This window comes from Leptonotus elevatus, chromosome 13 (genome assembly GCF_054856555.1).
Source record: "Leptonotus elevatus isolate MCC_2025b chromosome 13, RoL_Lele_1.0, whole genome shotgun sequence".
Lineage (NCBI taxonomy): Eukaryota > Metazoa > Chordata > Actinopteri > Syngnathiformes > Syngnathidae > Leptonotus > Leptonotus elevatus.
The window spans coordinates 1,132,860-1,154,330 of NC_141251.1; the positions used below are offsets into that span (position 1 = coordinate 1,132,860).

Genomic DNA, 21,471 nt, shown 5'->3' on the forward strand with positions numbered 1-21,471 from the left:
GCCACGTTATTGAAATGTTTAGTCCTGCAATGTTTGTTCATTTATTTGTTCATCCGTTTGCAAGCTACCTGCTAGCTTAGCTTGCGGTTAAGTTTCCATCAAACTTGGTATTTTCTTTAAAAAATAATAATAATAATTTAAGAGAAATGCTTCTGACACACAAACGTTAAGGTTAAAAGGGCAGGGGGTTAGGGAGTTAGTTAGCTTTTTATTTCTTGCTCCATTTTTTTTAATGTATGTAATGATTATGGCTTGTACATCAGCGTGTCAGATGCTACTATTTTATTTTTTGTTTTACAAATATTGTACATAATGAATCGATATACTACCTTCTCTGATTTCAAGCCATTCCCTTTATCCAAATTGATGATTAGTTAATGCACATGTAAATCTCAATTCTCAATATCAATATATGAATATCTGATCCGATATGATTGACTCCAATGAACTGCAATTACGATACAATTCAGTCCCATTATGATAATATACATTTAACTTTAATTACAAAACATTTGTTTTTCAGTTTTGATTAAACATGATAGTATTCACTACAATTCACGGTCTCCAACTTCAATATAAGTCACTCTGATTACAATATGACTCTTTCTTACAAATACAATTTGGTCAATAACACGTGAAAGAAAATCATTTTCAAAGCATCACCTTGTTTTTCCTCCCTCCAAAAAGACACAATTATGACGCGTCTGCAAAATGTGTGTCATTTGTTTTGATGTCCCGAAAACACACGAAGACATGACGTGGAAGAGTAAAATGTCAAGTCAGATTCTTTGGCCGAGTGTGACATGTTGTTCCCAAGTGGCAACACAATGCAGGCGAAATGTCAACACAAATGCACGCTTCACTTTTCGACAAGCGCAACGCTCCGGAGAAAAGGTCCGCCGAGGATGGAAGCCATTAGAAAGTCAAAGAGGACATGAAAATGCCGCATCTTGACTTCTTCCACGCTGGGACAATGACACAAACCAGACACGTTATTAGCACACGCTGTGACATTTTGCTTTTCCGGGAGCAAAATGACAAATGACGAGCTAGGCTAACTTTGCTAACACAACTGTCAAGTGCACAAATTTTGGGCGGAAGACAAACAAAATAATCAAATCAACTGTCATTTTCAAATGATGTTTAATAATAACACAAATTTCAATGCACAATATCACAGGATTTCCAATGAAATACCCGCAATGACCACTGGATGTCACTAGAGTTCAAGTTATCTGACATCACTTTTTGATAATTTGACGGATGTTTTCGGTTGATTGTAAAATGTAGAGTAAGAAATACGTGTTAACAATATTTTGGATTTAACAGACTTGATTAGATCACGAGTTGTTCAAAATCATTTTTTTCTTTCTCACTGGTAGGTAGAGCGCTTCCAACATTTGATGTTCTTGTCTACAAATCTATATCAGCGTGCCAAGCACAACCTTTTTTTTTTGTCTCAAAAAAGAAAAACCACGGGGCAATTTGACATTCTTGTTTCACTCATTTATTGTTTTTTTATTTCAAAGCTTGTAGAAAAACGTGTACATTCCCTTTTTAAGTGCTCCGTCATACAGATTACAGATGCTATTGCAGATGACGTAACCAGGCTGCCGGACTTTACCAGGTTTGGACCGTTTTGTCCGACACAAACTTCCCGTGAGGCTGCGAAGCTCCGGCGAGAAGCGTCGCCAAGAAGACGGGCGTGACGGCGCCCTCCTCTGGAGACTTGGGGGCTTTGGAGCCCGCCATGTCGGTGCGCACCCAGCCGGGACAGCACGCGTTCACCAGGATCTGAGCACAGCATTTTTGCGTTCAATCAACACCCTGTGAGACTTTCCAAAAAAAGACAACGTGTGTTGGCTACCTGATCGTTTGGTCTCTCTTTGGACAGACGCCTTGCGTGGATCATGGACAGAGTCTGAAAGGAAACACGCAGACAACAAGACACTTAATGAGGTAACACTCGACACACTAATTCCTGTACCGCTCCAAATAGTTTCGTCCTAATCCACTTTTCACTCCCCTTATGTGTCTCGTGACTTTTGTCAAAAACGCCACATTTTTTTCCACTTACGAGTGTCCTCATCATTTTGTTCAAACGCCACATTTTGTGATTGAACATGTCCCAAAACGTTTTCTTCACTATTCACATCCTGTATGTGTCCCAATGCTTTTGTCCAGACTCCACCTTTTTTTATTACTTCACTTCACTTCTGATGTGTCTGAATCCTTTGGTCCACCTTTTTCCACTTCCTGTAGGTTTCTCATTCATTTTGTACAAATCCCACATTTATTTATAGTTATATATATATTGTGTGTCCCAATACTTTTGTCCAAATTCTTCCTCATTATTTGACTTGCTGTACGTTCCTGAAAGCTGTCATCGCTTTTCACATGCCGTAAGTGTCCCAATACTTTTGTCTCCCCCCCAAAAAGGTTTGAAATGCGGACGGGTGCGGTCGGCGTGTTACCGTCACGCCGATCTTGGAGACGCCGTACGCCGTCTCGGGCCAGCCGCCCTGCTTGTGCTGGTCGTTCTTGGCGAGCTCCACGAAGCGCGTCATGAGTTCCGTCAGCTCGTCTTCGCTGATGTCGTCGCTGCGGAAGCGCTTCTGCAGCTCCTGGCTGCACTTGTTCAGGCTGCGCACGCTCACGAAGCTCGACACGTTCACCACGCGGCCTGCAAGACGCCGGCAACAGCAAGGCGGCCGCCGTTGGGAGAAAGTCACGTATGTGCAAGTCATAAGTTTCAAGTCAATTCCATGGAATGAATCAAGTCAAATGTTCAATCTGACTTGAGCCAAGTTTGGCAAAAGGCGTGTGCGCGTCGCTACCTCCTGCTTTGATGAGCGGCAGGAAGTGGGTCAGCGTGTCCCGTGTGGCGAAGTAGTTGGTCTGCAGCGTCACCTCGGCCTGCTGGGAAAACGGCGCCGTGTCGGCCGCTAAAAGAAAAAAGAAAAAACACTTAAAAAAAATAATTCTTGTTGGGGGACTCTAATGGATAAACAGCATTTCAAAAAGGCTACTAAGCTCATCGATAATCAAATTATTTTTGATAATCGATGAATCATTTTCACACCTACAATTGTCCAAATCCTCAACATTTGAATCAATATTCTTCAACATAATAATCAGTCTGCTATGAAAGCAAAAAAAACAAGTAATTTACAAACCTCTGCTTCAAAATTTTGGAATTTTCTTACCAACTGTTTTTGAAAAAAGGGATGGGAATTAAAATGCATTTATTAAAAGCCTGATTAATCAATGAATCAACTAAATTGCTGCGTATATTTTCGGAAAATGTGTTTTACAAAATGCGAGACCGAGGACAGTGGAACTCTGACTCACAAGCAAAATCCCCGCTACCTCATCGCGTTGACGGCGGCGAATGAGTTCCAGTGCGATTCGAAACGTCCACTTTTCTTTTGAATTGAAAATGTCTCACATTAACGAGAATCCCGCGGCTTTTGCTGCTGTAAATAGTCAAATCTTTGTTATGGCGTCTGCCGCATGCTAGTTTAGCATGCAAATGCTAATGCTAAACTAGCGAGCTCGCCGGGGAGATCCACGACAAGGACGGCGGCAAAAGACTCGATAACCCGCCAGGATTCTACAAATGCCACACGGAATTCTAAGGGAAGACATTTTAAACAAAAAAAGAAAACCTTTGTTTTGAATTAGAATGGAACTCATTTGTTCGGTGCCGGTTCAAGATCCAAGTTTGAATATACCCGAGCAGCCAAACTATGAAAAAAAAAAAGTCTGACGTATTGTCTGAAAAATCCCGTATTAGTGTTTGCTACCTTTAAAAGCGATGCCGGCATTATTGACGAGCACGTCCACGCCGCCATATTTTTGTTTAAAGAAGTCGGCAGCCTGCGTGATGCTGTTGATGTCGTTGATGTCCAATTGGTGGAAGTTGACCTTCAAACCCTCGGCGCTCAAAGTCGCCGCGGCCTCTTTACCACGCCCTCTGCCAAATCAAAAAAAAAAAAAAAAAGAGTAGTTGGTGTTTTCTGGTGTTGAGGCGCTCGCGTGTCCGGCGTGTGAAAAGACGTACTCGTCTCTGGCGGTGAGGTAGACGTCGCCGTGGAACTCCTTGCACAGCGCCTGCACGACGGCCTTGCCGATGCCTTTGTTGCCACCCGTTACCACGGCAACCTTGCTGGACATCGCTGGGTGAAGTTGACAGGAGGAAATGGTTAACCAAAGACGAATGAATGAAAGCAATCGACGTGTCCTTTTCGATATTTGGCTGCTGTGGCGGAAATAAAAATGAAACATTAGATATTAATTTGCAACACAAATGTTTCTCTTGTTATTTAGGACTCGCTGACAGTGAATTCTGACTTTATCACACTTGATTTCAAATACGACAGGCAAGCTTTCTTCCTTTGCTATCACAAGCACTGACCTCCAGCTCCAATAATTGTTCCATGAAATTGCTTTCATTCTATTTTGTTAATTTGGTAACATTTTGGGATGTTGATTTTTTTTTGGGGGGGGGGGGGGGTCAAATCAGATTACTAATCTGCCCAGGATGTGAATCATAATCATGTTTGAGCATTTTCCGCACTGTAAATGTGAAATACATGGTTGTTGTGTTTTAAATCTGATTCATCAATTAATCAAAAAATATAAAAAAGCATTATTATATAATGGTTAGTTGCAGTCCTAGTTTGATGTTGTCATGTTATTAACTGAATACATATAAATTCTGAATGATGTACGTGGCACATTGTATTTTTTGTACTGATTGTTTTCTATCAATGTGCTTTACATGATACAAAAAGTGGATTAAGTCATGATTGGCAGCCATTGCTTGGACGAACAAACTCAACTTGTTTTTTGGAATGTCGCGTGGAGAAACGTGCATTTTACTTTCTCATACGAGACGAATTTGGTGACATGCAGCGTGTGTGTTACATAACTGCCTGTGGAGATTCACACCTGATTGTGTTCTACATATAAAAATATTCAAAGATACATTTGTGTATATATCAATAAAATGCATTTATTTTTTATACATGACTGTATATTTATTACAATAAAGTTTTCTGTGCGAAAATAATTCTGATAAGAGATTTTGGACGCTCCAACAACGGCCAGATGTGCTGAGTCATGGTGACTGAGTCTCCTTACGTCGCCAGAAAATGGGGGGGGGGGGGGTAAACTTATAGAATGTGCACCTAATAATAGTTGACTCCAGTATTACATAAAAATGAAGTTACAACTTTTTTTTGAAGTGCGCATGTATCGCCAGTTGACTTAATGAACTTTAACCCCGATGCATGCTTTTCCTTTTAGATCGTGTTAAACTGCAGTTTGTCAAATTAACGTTGAAAAAAACACGTCATTTAAATGTTAAACTTGTTGGCTTGAAATCATTCGATCGATGAGCACCGCACGTACGAAACCTTCCGTTGCCACTAAATGAACGTTTGTCACAAGATTATGCTTTCACTTCGCTTAATTTAAAACGCGCATCTTGAAACACTTAAGTTGCTCATATTGTGTGCACTTGTGCAAATGCTAAATAAGGGTTTCTTACTTGTAATTGTTGTTGCGTTGTGCAGCAGCGGAGAAAAAAACTGCTGGAATCCAACAGAAGAACACAAAAGGCTGGTTGCACTTGTGCGCAGCCTCAGTGCGCACACCCGGAAAAACATCCTCCAGCTTCCACCCTTTCCCTTTTTTCCAGGAGAAAATCCTGGAAATGTCCCGCCAAATGGATTAATATGTGGACGTAGTGCGCATTGATAAACACCGCTGTTGCACTTACACGCTTATTGGCTGATTTTACGACGTCGTTCCTGGTTTATTCTTAAAATGTTGTCTGTCTGTAGCAGTAAACTTGACGTGGTGTATGAGAACCTGCTGCCACCTGCTGGCCAGACAATGAAAACGCACTTTTCGGCATCGCTTGGATTTAAAGGTGCAGTACCTTTTCTTTTTCTTGCTTACAGCAACTTCATGGATGTGTACTTACTATATTCACTTGGTTGTCTTCGTTATTCTACGTTGGAAACAAAAAAAGAAAAAACAAATACTTTTACGAGAAATATATGGATATTCTAAGGCTGAGAATTATATAAAGGGTTTAATTATATTTTATCTGACTGTCTTATTTTCCCCATCAATTTAACAATTACAAATATATTTATATTGTACTTAAACCGTAGCTGCAACTAAAATAAAATATAATTAAGAAACAATAAAACAATGGTAAAGTTTCAACAATGAGATATATTTTAAAAACAAAACAAATAAAATACTAAACAAGGGCAGAAAATGTAACTTGAACAGGGTGGCAACTCACACTAATATGTTTGTTTTGAGGGTTTTTTTACAGGATGAATACAGTTGAAAAGAGCGTCGAGACACATCCCGTTGGTCAGACATGGGCAGTTTACAGTTACAAAAAAATACAATTATGTTCTCAACATTGTCAGTCTGACCTAACACCAATACACAATTAATGAAAGAGTCCACCGCACCTGTGGAAAAATGTTTATGTCTTATATGTTTTTGGTTTATGTGATGGAATTCAATGTGAATGCTTGGAGGGGTTTATTCATTCGTTTATTTATTCATCCACTTGGTTTGGCTGTCACTTTCTCTTCAGCCCCTGTTTAGTCACACGCCCTTTAGCCCCCCACCAGGTCTTGGCTGCAACAATCCTCGGAAGTGACACACACACACACACACACACACGCACACATTCTCCCTCTCTGTGCAAAAAGTCATCTAACATGAACACACCCCTCTGCTTGGCTTTAGTCAGCAATCAAATGCAAAGCAAATGTGACAGCAGGAAGACATCTTGTCACACCCGATAAACACAATCACTGTCAACAATCATTCACATTTCTTGTATTGCCAAAACAAGAAACGTGTTTGATCTGCCGCCTTCCATTTGTGTTGAAATGTAAGTTGATTCGTTACTGCTTTTCTGTCGTGCTCATGAAACGAAAAGGATATTGAACTTGTCTTTCAATGTCTTCTCTCCATCCAGAGCGTGACGACAGGAAGTGGCCCAGTGGATTTCCTGCGTCCTTATCGCAGCACAGGAAGAGGATGAAGATGGAGAGAGAGAGAGAGAGAGAGAGAGAGAGAGAAAGAGTGAGCGATGTGTTTCGTAGGCGAAGAAGGAAGGAACGAGAAGGAGGAGGAGGAAATGCCTCCAGAGATCAGGTGACTGCTTGCAGGACACGAAGGAGCCTCAAGGCTCCCTTTTGGGCGAATAGCACCACCTGTGGAGGGCGACGTCACTGCAACCTGAGTGATTTGACTTTTTGTTTGCTTGTTTATTAATGTCTCTTGAAAAAGAAAACGCAAAAGTCCTAATGATTTTACCAGAATAATGTTGGATTTTTGGGAAAAATAAAACGCTGAAAATCGCGATTAAAATAAAAATCGTATTTTTATTAGACGGATGTCATAATTTAACAATAATTTTAAAAAAAATCACACTTTTCTGTAACAAAAATAAATAAATTGAGAGTGAGAATTTTATCTGACACAAATAAAATCACAGCTTTTTTAAATTTAAAATCATATTTTTCGAGAAAAACTGTAATTGGATGAGATTAAAGTCATTATTTTTTCCAAGATTATCATTTTTTTCCTGTAGAGGTTGTTAATCTTGTGAATTCAAATCAAGTTTTTTTTTTTTTCAGAATAAAAGTAATATTATGATAAGTAAAAAAATTATATTTTGTGCATTTTATTTATATTGTAAGGTGTGAATATGATAATAAATTGTCAAATAATTTAATTTCCCTGACAGGATAAATAAAGTATCTGTTTATCTGTCGTTCCATTGGTCTAATGAAGTCATATTTTATACCTTTTTGGGGTGGTGGGGGGGCAACTCTTTTATTTTTTTTGGTATCTGTTTGTATATTGATGGATTATGGGATGGAATGTTCAGATTTTTTCCACTCAGGGCCACATACAGAAAAATAAAAGGAAGAAGGGAATCAGTGTCTGCATGTTTAGAAAAAAAAACTTGGCATCACCATTAACAAAGGAAAACATTACAGGTATAAAAAAAAATTTTTTAAAATTGGGTTAAATCAATTCCGTGCCATCTTATAATATTCAATTGGAACAAAATTTTGCACGAAATGTATTAAAAATTTGAAACAGATTTATTTTTATTTATTTTTTAAATGGCATGCTATCTTGTGTGCTCGGAAAGACTTTGAAGAGTTGCCGAACTTGTAATGCGACTTGTCATGTAACTTTATTTATTTTATCATTGCATTATTTTTCCTGTGTCGTCTATTAAGTGACGAATAAACCGATGAAATGACTCGAGTTCTATACGAGCTCAACATTGTAAATAAGAAACCGTTTTTTAAAGTTCTATCTGGCACAATTAAGGTTAAATACGTCAACAACAACAACGTTTCAGTGGCGACGCCCTCTTGCCAAATGGCCAATAGCAAAATCTCATCACATCAAAAGTCAAACGTAGAGCTTAGACGTTGACTCCTGATCAGATTTGATCATGATATGATGTCACTTCCTGCAGGGAAACGTGTGGGAGCAGCCGCCTCCTTCTCTGCTTCATCCTCTCTCTCTCTCTCTCTCTTTCTCTCTCTCTCTCTCTTTGCTTTCAAAAGGAGGAGGCGGGCGCGCGAGCCCTCAGCCACTCACTCGGCAGCCATCATGACAGGCGTGAAGGTTCTGCTGGTGCTTGTGGCTTTTCTGCTGAGCACTCGCGGAGACGTGAGGGCCCGAGACCCCGAGGTGGAGCAGGAGGACCAGGACCAGGACCAGGACGAGGATTGGGGGGGGGCGGCGGGTGTCATCAGTGCCACTGAGGAGACCCCCCTCATGCAGGATGGGGGCAACTACCCGGCCCGAAGCGGGTGAGTCCACCACGGCAACGTTAGCGGGGAACTTTGAGATTTGTAGTATTTGTTGAATTATTGTTTTAGTTTGGTTTATGAATATTTCAAACATTGTGTTATTTCTTTTTTTCCTGTAACTTCCACTTGTTGAATGTTCCCACAACGTATTCGTGATTTGCAACTTGGAACGAACCACTGGCCTCAGCACAAGTGCACTGGATTGGTTACAGTAAAAGTTGTGCTTTGGTGTCATTTTAGTGCCAAGGAACTGTTTTACACAGCTTCATTAAGAAAGGGAAAATAAGCTGTGCTTTGCTGCCATCTTGTGGCATCTTACACCCTTAAAACTCCTGGGTAAAAAAAAAAAAAATTTGAAAAAAAAGAGGACCAAGCCACAACTTGGGAAGCGGGTTGGTCAAAATGTTTGACCAAAATGAGGTTATTTTTGATCCAGCACTTTTTAGAGCGTGTGGCGCTAATGAACGACAGTATGTTGAAGTGATTGGAGGAGCTTCATTTAGACAAAAGTAGCGCCTTGTCATCAAATTGTGGCATCTTAGTACCAAGGAACTATGGTGAAGTGATTGGAGGAGCTTCACTTAGACTAAAGTAGTGCTTTGCTACCATCTTGTGGCATCGACGTGGAATCATAAACGTTGCTTTTTAGACATTTACGAGCAGATTTTTACTAGCAAATTAAAAAAAAGTGCAAAAGTGTTAGCTGTCAAAGCTATAGAAGAAGCACATGTCAATTTTGGCTTCCTCGCCTTAATTTTGGCTCCGCCTGCAGCACAGAAGTGAAACCAAATGATGCTCATATGTAGCCTCCACAACGTGTTCATCCCTGACATGTGTTCACATTCCACGCGTGTGGCGCCTTCGCTGCGAGCAAACAGGAAGTCCTGCCGTGTTTTGACTGCCAGCATGTTGTTCCCGTCCGCCGCCCACGCCGACGCTTTACGAGGCCTCGCCAGGTATCAGACAAGCCCGTCACGTCGCTTTATGGAGCTTTTCCCAAATCATGTCTGGCTTGTCATGCAGCGCCACCTTCAGGACAACTTTATGTTGAAATTGGACACTTTTCTTTTCTGTTGTGGTTGCGTGGAATGATGTGCGCGTGTTAGTGGTTAGCACGTCTGCCTCACAGTTAACGGATCCTGGTTTGATTCTCACGCGGAGTTTTTTTTTTTCTTTCTTGTCCCACATTGTGCAAAATGGATGTTTATAATTATTTTTTGAAATCCTCTTTTGTAATAATATGAATAATGTGACAATCAGAGATCGTAATAGCGACGTTTCAAAGTAGAGATACAAAAAGATTGTGAATTCTCGTCCCTCTTTTGTTTTACTTTTTGAGCACGGACCCTCATTCCGCTCCACGTTGACGATGCCCCTCGCAGACGCAGAAAGTCAAGCAGCGGCGACATTTTACGCTCAACCAAAACAAAACAGTTGCTCATATGAGACAAAAACAAAACAGATATTCAACTCTGACGGATGTCGCGGCCAAAAAGGGCAAAACCTTGCCAGGGTGAAACTTGACGGAGATGATCTCGAACCCTAACGAGTTCATACGTAAGCAACTTAGTTGATGTATTCTTATAGCATAACATGACAGTCAACCTGCAAGTCGCGAAAAGTCGCGTATAATTGAAATGCATTTAGGGAGCAAAAATTTTATTTATTTTTATTTTTTCGAACCCAAAGAAATCTTATTTTTTTAAATATTAACAAAAAAATAGGGGGGGAAAATGTGAATCCACAGGTGCTGAATCACAAGTAAGCAGGGGTTTGGCTGTATTTTTAGGACCCAATGCTCGTAACCATGCAGCTCTGCTTACCTTTCGGCTTTGACATGATAGTGATTTGATTCAAGTATTTGTGTTTTTTGGCTCTGGAACTTTGAACTGGGTGCGACACATTTTCAGAAATAATCACATCACTAAAGATGTCATTGTATTTTAATTTCACACGTGAAGGGGGGGGGGGGGCAGGCACTACAGAGACACACAACTATTTGTATGTAAACATGAAAAAATTACTTTTTTGTAATATGTGCCTCCCCCATCTGCAGTTAAGTAAATCAACGGCACGCAGTCACTATTTGTGGAGTTTTGGTGGACTGGTCCAGATGTTCGTTGCGTGAAAAGAAAGGTTTGCCTTTTCACGTGATGAAATTGGAGTTTCCCGCAGAGTGACTTGAAGCGTCACTTGAGGGCAACTTGTCACAAATGTGTTGACGTGCGCGTCACTTTGTGTCCGCTGCTCAGACTAAATACCAGGATTGAATGTCGCTGCGACGGACGTGTTTTGGCGCTGCCTCGCAGAGGACGCCTGAACCTTCAGAAACCGGTCCTCCGTGGACGGAAACCTTGAAGGACCCCTCGGGACCCCGAAAGACTCCTGAGGGCCTTTGAGAAAACAAGTCCTCCATTAGCGCTTTAACACACACACACACACACACATGATGTTTGAATCAGCTTTATTGACAACATCCATAACGTGTGTGTGTGTGTGTGTGTGTGTGTGTGTGTGTGTGTGTGTGTGTGTGTGTGTGTGTGTGTGTGTGTGTGTGTGTGTGTGTGTGTGTGTGTGTGTGTGTGTGTGTGTGTGTGTGTGTGTGTGCGTGCGTGTGTGTGGAGGTCATGTGACGCTGCAGAGGAAGAGGTCAAAAGCTCCCGCAGGACTTGTTGACCTCTTGATGCATGCCAGTGTTCCATTTGTTCAACAGGTGGCACTCATGTGTCGCCACATCCACAAGATGCAGAAGAAGAAATTGCAAATCCATGGAATGAGGAAACAGTCGGATCCACATTGCTTCCGATTCTCTTTTCTTGCGATTCACATTGATTCCGACCTGGACTTCGTGTGATTCGCATCGCTTGCTGCTTCACGTTGGTTCTCTTCTATAACACTTTGGATCTGTATTGCTTCTAATTCCCAAATGGTTCTGATTCGAATCCCCATCGCTTTTGTCCTAAATTGCTTGTGATTCATTTTGCTTCTGATCCACATCAGTTGTGATCCGGATTGCTTTGGATTCACATTGCTTCTGATCCGCATCTCTTGTGATTTGGCGTTTGGAGCTCCAAATTGGTTCTAATCTCGATTGTTTTTGATTCACGTCCGTTCTGATCTTGAAAGCTCCACATTGGTTTTGATCCAGATCAAATCCGATTCACTTTCGATTCACATCAGTTCTCACTCACTCACATTGTGATCTACATCACTTCTGATCCAAATAGCTTTTTGGTTTACATCGGTTCTTCCAGGTGACATTGCTGATTCACATCTCTTCTTATTTACATTGTTTCTGCATCCGCGTCAGTTGTACTCGAAACCACTTCTGATTCAAATGCCTTCCCATTCACATCGGTTCTGATCCAGATCTCTTTCTGATCCAACTCCAAAGCCGGAGATACTGATTGCCATTTGCGGCTCGTGCTGAGCTTCCATCGCGCGCATGAAAGCGTGTTGGCGGCAGACAAAAAAATGAGAGAACGTTCTTATCAGCATCTTCATCATGCGGGTGGACGCGCTCCGATGCCGACCGAGTCAGCACAACGCCACAAAACCTTCTCCTTCTTCTACATCCTCCTTGTGGGTGTTTCAAGTGGGAAATAAGTGAAGCACGTCTCGCTTTTCCGTCCTTCCAAAACGGTTGACACCCACTGAGCTTACTGGAAGAAGAAAAAAATTGACGTTGCGATAGGAAATTGTGTCCTTAACTGATCGTTGCGGGGGACAAACGTTGTAAACATGGAAATTCCTGCGCTTTCCCGGTCACGTCTGCAAATATTTGACTTTGAGTTATCGCAATGTTTGAGGGTAAATTCGACCGCATGTGCTGAACCAATACAAAGGCAAAGTTTGTACAGTCGTTGAATTGTGAGATTCGATGCGATGCCCCGCCCGCTCGCCCCTCCAACAGGAAGTGCAGGAAACAATGGAGGAATAAAAGTCCCAAAACGTTGGATGAAGTCATGCTTTCCCATCCGTCATTTATCCTGCGCAGGCAGCAGGAAGACGCGAGCGCGCACAAAAATAGGGATCGTGCGCCACGAAAGCTGTTCAAACAATCGGTTTAGATCTGAATGTTGTCCCTCGCCGGATTTCAACTTCTGCTTTGTTTGATTTGACTTTGCTGTGAAGATGAGCTGAGATCATCATCATCATCATCATCATCATAATAATACTGATAATAATAAAAATGTTGATGCGAAAAAGGTACAAATGTTTTTTCGCAACGCGCGGGAAATGACGCGTGTGTGCGTTTTGCAGGAACTGGTGCGCGTTTGTGCAGAAGCGGGTGGTCACCATGGCGGTGGCGTGCGGGACGGAGAAATACACCATCAAGTCCCAAAGTCCGTGTCCCAGCAGAACGCCAGACTGTCATTTGGTCATGTAAGCCAACAACAACAAAAGCGTCAAATATTTTCTCTTGCTGTTTCTAGACGCGGCGTTAGCAAGCTTTCCTGTCAAAAGAGACATTTTAGGCAAAAGAAAGGACCTAAATTACCAATTCACTTTCTTCTACCTTTCGTCTTCTGGTTTTGGATTTTTTTTTTTTCATATATTTTTTAAAAAAGTTTTGGGGGTAATTTTTCATACTTTTTTTTTTAACTTTTCTGGCAAATTCCTAACTTTTTTTTGGCAATTCCAAAGACATTTTATGGTAATTTTCTAGATTTCTTCTTTTGTTATTGGACATTTTATGCTTACTTTTTAAGCATTGTCTTTTCTGTTTTTTTTTAAATTTATTTCATGGACAATTTATGGTAATGTTCTGCTTTTCGTCTTCCTTTTTGGACATTTTATGGTCATTTTTTGTAGATAATTTTTCATCTACATTTCGTCTCTAATATTTGGACTCATTTCATTTTTTAAATCTTTAATTATTCACATTTTATCTAAATCTATCCCATTCATTGAAACAATATTTAGTCTAAAAAATAGATATGTAAAAAAAAAAATAGATATTTAGAGATCTGCAGTGAGCCACAGGAGAGGGACAAATTATGATTGAAATATGAATCTATATGAATATTACTGCTACGCTGTGTCCGCGCGCGCAGGTACAAGCTGTCCACTCGGCCGCTCTACCGGCAGAAGCAGAAGGTGACCACCGCGCTGCTGTGGCGATGTTGTCCGGGACACGGAGGAGACAACTGTGACGACAGAGGTGACCACGCCTTCTCTTATGTTCTGAAGTCTCGTCACCGCGGCAACAAGCTGCCACTTGGTGTCAATCACCGCCAATGATTGATTCGTGCTCACTGATTGGCTGAGATCGATTGCATGCAACCGTTTGAAAACACACTTAGAGATATGAGTTATGAAATGAAGTTGATTGATGGCTCCCATTTCCACCATTTTAGAACAATTGAAGTGAACTCTGGCGTTCCTCAAGGTTCTCTTCGAGGACCAATACTGTTTACCCTCACTATCTTTCCTTTACATTATATTTGAGTAAATAAGTAATTATCCTTTATTGTTATGTAGTTAAAACCCTGTAGTCTCTTAAATTAGTCATTTACCTCTAAAAAATAATATATACTTTTTTTAGGGACAAAAAGATATTTTTCAATGTCATTTGAGTTACTTGAAACACAAGAACAGAATGTCAAACCCTCAAAGGAAGGAAACTGAACAAACAACAACATTTTTTGAGGAACTCTATTTTCTGCTTGTGACGTTGACGTCAATGTTTTTGTGTGTGTTTGCGTTGAATTGGGCTAAAAACGTCTTTCTTAACAGAGCATTTTTGTTTCCATTGAGCTCTATTTTTAATATTTCTTTTCTCTTGCCCCCAACGGGAGTCTATTCGGGACCAGCACTCATTTAATTTAGTCCAGACTTGTTTTGTGGGAAACGAGTCATGTTTGCTTGCAGTCCGGAGAAGGACGTCCTGAAAAGGAGACAGACGTCAATAAAAGCCACTTCCTGTCGGCTCTTTATCGGGCACACGCTCGTGTCGTCGATTTTGTATGCTTTTATAAATGGACTTTATTGAAAAGGTCAAGATTAAAATAATAATAATAATAATAATAATAATAATAAATAAAACGTTAACTTGTCTTTTGGCAGTCGCTCAAACCGACTTGGCAAGCTCGTCTCTGATTGGAGGATCCGAAGTCCAGAGAGCGCCTGGAAGTCTCCACACTGCTGGTACGCCCACCTCACACATGGCACGGCTCCAAAACAACGGATTGGTCGCCAGTCAATGTCAGGGCACATTTAGACCAAAGCATTGACTGGTCACCATCACAGAGCACATGCAGACAAACGTCGGACTGGTCGCCATTAAATGTCAACAAGCAACGCCGCTCGCGTTGGCACCAATTTAAATTCTTCAATGAAGCTAGCTAACATGCTAACATGTTTTGGGAATGTGGGAGGAAAAACCAGGTTGGGAAACATGCAAAGTCCACACAGGTGGGCCAGGGATTCAAACCCAGAACTGGGAGGCAGACATGCAAACCGCGAGGACACCGTGTTGACCAAGCAATCACAGTTCCATCCCAAAAAAATTAACTCCACATTGTGTTTTTTTTAATTGACATTTGGATCGGTCCTCACGTCACTACTGAAGTCTGAAAGCAAAACGTCAAGTCGGTCGCGTGATCGCGTTTTATGACACGCGTGCGCACACACATTCTTCCTCCTGTCAAGAAAGTGCGGAAGCCACGCAGTTGAGAAAGTGAGCGTCGGGTCATCGGAAGGTCCAAACGCCCCCCCGGGAGGAAAGTTTGAGTAAACCATGCCCCCCCCCGTTCCTCGGACTCAAGATCAGCATGCTTCCATCCTGTCGACACCGACTCACCCCGCCGGAGGTTCTCGCCGTCAAACTGCCGTTGTGAATAGACCGACATCGTGTTGGCGTGACCCGACGAGAGGCCCGGCGTATTTTTAACTGCGTCCGGCACGCGTGGGCGTGTCAGCCGAATCCAGCATTTTCTGTTTTGCTTCCTTTTAAGCGGCAGCGTACGTCAAAGTGCAAAAGGTGCGTTGAGTCGGAGGGCGCCGCGCCGACGTGACGTTTGGTTATTGACGCTATCAGAACATGTGATTCCTTTGGGGGGCAAGGGAAGGAAAAGGTTGTCAGCAGTTGAACTTTCTTTGTGGTCACACTTGGAAGCAGCAGGAAGGTCATGGAAGACCTTTTTGATATTTGACTCGTGCTCGTGTTCGTGTTATGGATGTCAGTGTGGCAGTGATGTCACTAGCAAATCTTTTTCAAATCAAGTATCCTATTGATAATCCAATTGAAGAATCGATTAATCCAAACATTTATATATATTTTTATTCATTTTTGGTCATTCACTAAACTTGGACGTCAGTATTGCATTATAAACTCCAACGAAATTAGCCTATGCTAAACAGTTAGCAATCACGGTTAGCATTAATGCGCTAGTATTTATCACTTACGGTAAACAAACACTAACTACCATTACACGTGTAATAGTGTCTTAAAAGTCATTTAGTGACAAGGCTTCAACGTTATTCCATGAGTTAACAAGGCTAGCCGTTAGCTACATGAGGTCAATAGCTTCCTGTTCCTGTCTTCTTCTGGGCAAATTTAGTCCATGACCGCCCCCTACTGGTTAAGTGATGAACATCTAAAACCAAGTTCTATTTAGGAAGTTCAGAACTTCCTTTCCTGTGTTTTGTGGAAGCTCAGTGTTCTGTATTGTCTTTAATAAAAACCTACTAACTAAGCAGACACTTAACATCCGCCATTCGGCCACTAGGTGGTGCACTAACAGACGAAATAAAGATCAGATCACAGCCGTTATTCCGATACCGTGTGCATGTGCCAAAAAAAAAAGTCAGTGTAGAAACCGACCTATTTTTAAAGTCGACTTATTGGACCTTTTTTTTTTCCAGCTCGACAGTGTGGCCAACAAAAACATATTTTTGTTTGCCACCTTTTTCATCGGAAGTTTAACTTTTCTCTGTGATCGGGCTTCGAGTAACTGTTTGACGTGTTCAGTCAGAATTAATTTTTTTTGAGAAGTCCTTCTCACATCACTCCTGTTGTTGGAAAATAACTGCAGAAAGAAAAGGGGTGAAACGCGGCTTGCTCCCACCACACCTCCGATTCAAAGCACTTCCTGCCAAGCCCACGGTGTGAAGTCGTCAACCTCGCGCAGACGCTGGACACAATCAGAGGAACTCCAAATACTAAAATACACCAAACGTGACTCACTAAAGCGAGCGCTTTGACTTTTCAAGATTGAGGCCAGCTTGAGCCTCCAATGTTTTCATTCCCCGCTTAAGAATTTCTCGAGGCCGCTTCTGCCCAACAAACGTTGCACCTTGGACCGCGTGACGTGGTTATCTGGACTGGTTTCTTATTTTGCATCTCACCAAAGGTCATTCCTCTACATGGGCGTTCCTAATATTGCGGCTGGTTTGATCATCTTGAGTGGAACGCTTTTGAGGATTTGATGTTTCGCTCAAGGGTGTCGTCTCAATTGTGGAAGACTGAAAAGGAGCATTTGCTGTCACGAGTCTTCTGTCTCATGCTACAATCTTTCTTTGACTTCCTCTCCTGCTCACGTTCTCTTTTCACACAAGCCGAAGACTTCGGGCCACCGTTTTCAACCGTTCTTTACCAACGTTGGCCTGAAGTGACTAAAACGAACACAACTATTTGATTATAACTGATTCTGTGGTCACTTTCATCGTCTTCAGTGGGATTTTATTGTGATGTAGCTTTTAATGATTTGCTTGAGGGTATTTCCATACGATATCAACTTCAGATAGGATTCTATTTTTCCTGAGACAGATTGAAAGTTCTTATCTTTTTTCCGGGAACTGCTACATTACGGAACACACAGAGTTGAATACGAGCGTACAGCCTCGGACTCGCGTTTCTAACAAATAAATACAAATAAATAAATGAATGACATTTTTCACTTCAAAGCCTTCCTTCTCCATTTTAAGTCCTTGGAATGTCAACCAAGTCACACGTTCCAAAAAGCTGCTGTCAGAAGTGGGATTCGAACCCACGCCTACGACCTGAACTTAGACCGCTCGGCCATCCTGACTGTGTTTATGTGTTGCTCAAAGGCACGCTATGTACACTCTGTATGCTTTAGTATAAAAAAAAAAGAAGTATAAATACCACTTTGGGACACTTAAAACATTTAAAATAGAACGCATTTATACGTTTTTGGGAGCAAATGAGTTGTGAATTGTGACTGTCTTTCAGGCGAACTGCCGCAGCAACAGCACAGCGACCCAAACAGAGAGCAGAATGACCACCAGGGGTCAGTCAACACGCCGCACAATGTCAGCCATGCTCGCTTTCCTCAGCATGGACCGAATGGGGACCACGATCAGCACCAGGACCGCCTTCAGCATCCCGTCCGCGTACCAAATCGGGACCACGTTCAAGATCCCGTCCACGCTCCACATGGGGACCATGTCGTCCACTATCCTGTCCTTCTTCCATATTCGGACCGCGTCCAGCATCCCGTCCAAGTTCAGGGTCGGGAACCCGGACAGCATCCCGTCCATGTCCAATATCCCATCAATGTCCAAGACCGGGAACCCGTTCACAATCCTGTCCATGTCCAGCATCCCGTCCAAGTTCAGGATCGGGAAACCGGACAGCATCCCGTCCATGTCCAATATCCCATCAATGTCCAAGACCGGGAACCCGTTCACAATCCTGTCCATGTCCAGCATCCCGTCCAAGTTCAGGATCGAGAACCCGAACAGCATCCCGTCCAAGTTCAGGATTGGGAACCCGAACAGCATCCCGTCCAAGTTCAGGATCGAGAACCCGGACAGCATCCCGTCCATGTCCAATATCCCATCAATGTCCAAGACCGGGAACCCGTTCACAATCCTGTCCATGTCCAGCATCCCGTCCAAGTTCAGGATCGGGACCAGGTCCCGCATCCTGACAGACAACACGAGCAGCAGGAGCGCCTCCATCCTGGTGAGTGTGCGTTTGTTTGCTTTAACTGTTAACTCGTTCTAACCTAAAAACACGTAAACACGTTTTTAATACATTGTCCTTCCAAAAATGTCGTTACACATTTTATTTTTAAATTTTTTGCAAAAGCATACAGGCGGCTTTAATGCAGCTTCTGACATGAAGAAGTGGCTTAAAGCAATGGTAGTTATTACAAAAACGGCCAGCAAGTGGCAGCAGAGTATAAGAGACCAGCCAGGGCCATGTTGCAACAAGTTCTTTTTGCCAGTGTTTTCACCAGCAATGTGAATATTAATGAAACTTCGCTATATTCTAATGCTAATGGCTGCCAAACGGAAACAGATAGAAATATACTTTTTTTTCTGACGAAAGAAGAGACTCTCATCTTTCTTTTGATTTCATGTTTTTCTAGCAATAGAACACAATATTATGTGTGCTTTGCAAAATCTGTCAAAATCCAGTAAAACAACCGGGAGCGCAGGGGGTTGCTTCGGTCAAAATGGCTGCCAGTCAATGAGTTAAAGGGTGAAACATTAACGTTTCGATCAGAGTAAGCCCCATGAATACACAAAGACAAGCGTGTGTGTGCGTGTGTGTGTGTGTGTGTGTGTGTGGGTGGGGGTGTGTGTGTGTGTGTGTGTGTGTGTGTGTGGGTGTGTGGGTGTGGGTGTGTGTGCATGTGTGTGCGTGTGTGTGCGTGTGCGTGATAAATGACAGGTCAGCACCACATCACTTCCTATGCTCCTGCTTTGTCCCTCCTCGGTGAACCTTGACCTCAGCCACCAGGCCAGATGACATCATCCTTTTTCTTTATCTGGTTATTATTTCTCACTTCCTGCTTTTTATCCGTTTTGAGAACGATTTCCTCTGAGGGCCGTCGCTCGACAATTTTGTCTGTTTTGCGACCTCTTTGTTTTTAACTCGAGGTTACAAACCCAAAAAAAACGTACTGTCAGAAGTGGGATTCGAACCCACGCCTACAGAGTAGACTACGACCTGAACGTAGCGCCTTAGACCGCTCGGCCATCCTGACTGATCGAAGAGGGTTGATTTTACCTTAGAGGTCAACGAAAACAAGAACCTACTTGGGGGAGGGGGGGGGGGCTCTCGTTTGCGCGTTTTCGTGCGTGGACAGGAAGTCTCCCGCCTCACCGCCGTAAATCACGTCGACGAGCTGACCGAGCGGGTTTGATTTCAAACTTCGACCCCGCCACGCCAAAACTTCCTGTCACTACCTCGCAACTCCCACGTGGGGGTTTTGTCCTCATGACATCGTGTGTGCGCGCGTGCGTGCTGAGTGACAGCAACAAACACGTGTTGGGGTTCGTGCGCTTGTGGGTGGCAATTTTGTGAATGAATCCATTTTATTGACCATGAGTCAATATCGTTTAAGGTCGAGGTTCAACTATTAACCAATTCATCGACAACTAATCTGGTATCAATTTAATTGACGGCTGTTTTGATATGATTTCAAATTGTCCGAATTGGAATTTCAGCCTATAAGGAGTAAATAGTCTGAGATTTCTGATTATTATTTGTGCTTTTGTCAAAATAAGACATTTGCAAACATCTGCTTCTACTTTGGAGAGCAGCGATCAACATTTTTGATCGATTTTCTGACAGGTTTCGAACCAAACCAATAACAGAATCATAATCAGTTTCATCATAATCATTTTGAGCTCTGTCCGTTTGAAATAATGTCGTTTTTTAAGAAAAGGATAGAATTTAAAATATTGTTTTTACTCTGATTCATCTCATTAAGTAATCCAAATAATAATTGACAGATTTGGATTAATCAATTATTAAAATAATGTTTAGTTACAGCCCTGGTATTGTTAATAGGTAACCAATGGAATGGATGCATAAATAAATAGACATGAATAATTAAAAATAATTCAACACAAATAACAGATGTTAATGAAGCAATTTTCCTTAAAAGGCGTAAATGAATGCACAACGACTTTGATGATTTGCTGAACGGCGACTTCCTGCCGGCTGCCGGACGATTTCCTGTTTGCCTTTTGAAGCATCAACACGGAAGACTCTCCTCCTAGTTTTTTTTTTTTTTTTTGACTCTCCTCCAAGTTTCCCGGCAGGACGCGAGAGTGCTTGCGTGTGGGGGTGGGCGTGTCCCCCGGGGACCAATCAATCATGGGAACAAGTCTTTGTGTCTTCCAAATCGACTTCTTCTTGTCACGTGACACTTTCATGTCACCTCCAAGTTGAAAAAAACACATTTTTATTGCACGGCAACAATATTTGTCTAAATGTGTCTTTTGGGTCATATTTTCATTCATTTTAAGTGTTCTGAAAAAAACTAAAATAGAAGAAAATCTTATTTTATGAAATTAACGCCATATTTCTTTTCTGATAAAAAAAAAAAATGTCAGTTGTAATTTTAAGAGAAAAAAATTGCCATTTTGTGAGAATGTTTTATGTTTTTTAAGTTTATTTATTTTATTTTTTGTAATCATGTTGTAAACACATTGGAGAATGGTCTTGAGTTTTAAAAATATATATATATATAAAATCATTGGAGAAAATACACATTTAGTATATTACGTTTATTGATTTAATTGATTTTATTTCATTTAATATGTGTCACTCAAATAATATAATAATTCTACAAATATCAATACATCAATAAAAATAGTGTGT

The 21,471-nt window shown here is 41.7% G+C and overlaps 2 protein-coding genes and 1 non-coding gene across 8 annotated transcripts in view; 1 reads left to right on the forward strand and 2 right to left on the reverse strand.

Moving 5' to 3' along the window:
• The window catches only part of LOC147163389 (multimerin-2-like), a 31,896-nt gene that overhangs the window by 148 nt on the left and 10,277 nt on the right, over positions 1–21,471 (forward strand). Inside the window, exons 2-8 of one of the 5 annotated variants that reach the window (XM_086093121.1) lie at positions 1,628–1,959; positions 7,019–7,197; positions 8,634–8,882; positions 13,146–13,268; positions 13,940–14,046; positions 14,952–15,032; positions 18,082–18,816. In XM_086093121.1, the coding sequence (XP_085949247.1) occupies positions 7,133–7,197; positions 8,634–8,882; positions 13,146–13,268; positions 13,940–14,046; positions 14,952–15,032; positions 18,082–18,816 (1,360 nt within the window). In that variant the 5' untranslated portion in view covers positions 1,628–1,959; positions 7,019–7,132. Of the gene's footprint in view, positions 1–13; positions 1,960–5,447; positions 5,939–7,018; positions 7,198–8,542; positions 8,883–13,145; positions 13,269–13,939; positions 14,047–14,951; positions 15,033–18,081; positions 18,817–21,471 lie in introns of those variants that run through there. The other 4 variants (XM_086093122.1, XM_086093126.1, XM_086093123.1 and 1 more) reach the window with 4 other exon arrangements.
• cbr1 (carbonyl reductase 1) lies at positions 1,492–6,010 on the reverse strand. Of its 2 annotated transcripts, XM_086093127.1 has the most exons (9): positions 5,993–6,010; positions 5,786–5,890; positions 5,555–5,713; positions 4,064–4,178; positions 3,807–3,976; positions 2,838–2,945; positions 2,475–2,683; positions 1,868–1,921; positions 1,492–1,794 (listed from the first exon to the last, which is right to left on the reverse strand). In XM_086093127.1, exons 3-9 carry the CDS (start codon positions 5,670–5,672, stop codon positions 1,621–1,623), a joined length of 948 nt encoding a protein of 315 aa, XP_085949253.1. In that variant the 5' UTR covers positions 5,673–5,713; positions 5,786–5,890; positions 5,993–6,010; the 3' UTR covers positions 1,492–1,620. The 2 variants fall into 2 exon arrangements, with proteins under 2 accessions (XP_085949253.1, XP_085949254.1); XM_086093128.1 differs by lacking the exons at positions 5,786–5,890; positions 5,993–6,010 and having other exon boundaries at positions 4,064–4,261; positions 5,555–5,711.
• trnal-cag (transfer RNA leucine (anticodon CAG)) lies at positions 19,764–19,846 on the reverse strand. The gene has a single exon. It is a non-coding gene; the product is annotated as a tRNA-Leu (tRNA).

Bases quoted from the DNA above. Each gene is read 5' to 3' on its own strand.
- cbr1 (XM_086093127.1), bottom strand. From the start codon at position 5,672: ATGTTTTTCCGGGTGTGCGCACTGAGGCTGCGCACAAGTGCAACCAGC. The intron at 2,946-3,806 runs GTAGCAAACACT...TTTTTCTTTTAG, and splicing joins TGCCGGCATCGCTTTTAAAG to CGGCCGACACGGCGCCGTTT. The intron at 2,684-2,837 runs GTAGCGACGCGC...GGCGTCTTGCAG, and splicing joins GCCGCTCATCAAAGCAGGAG to GCCGCGTGGTGAACGTGTCG.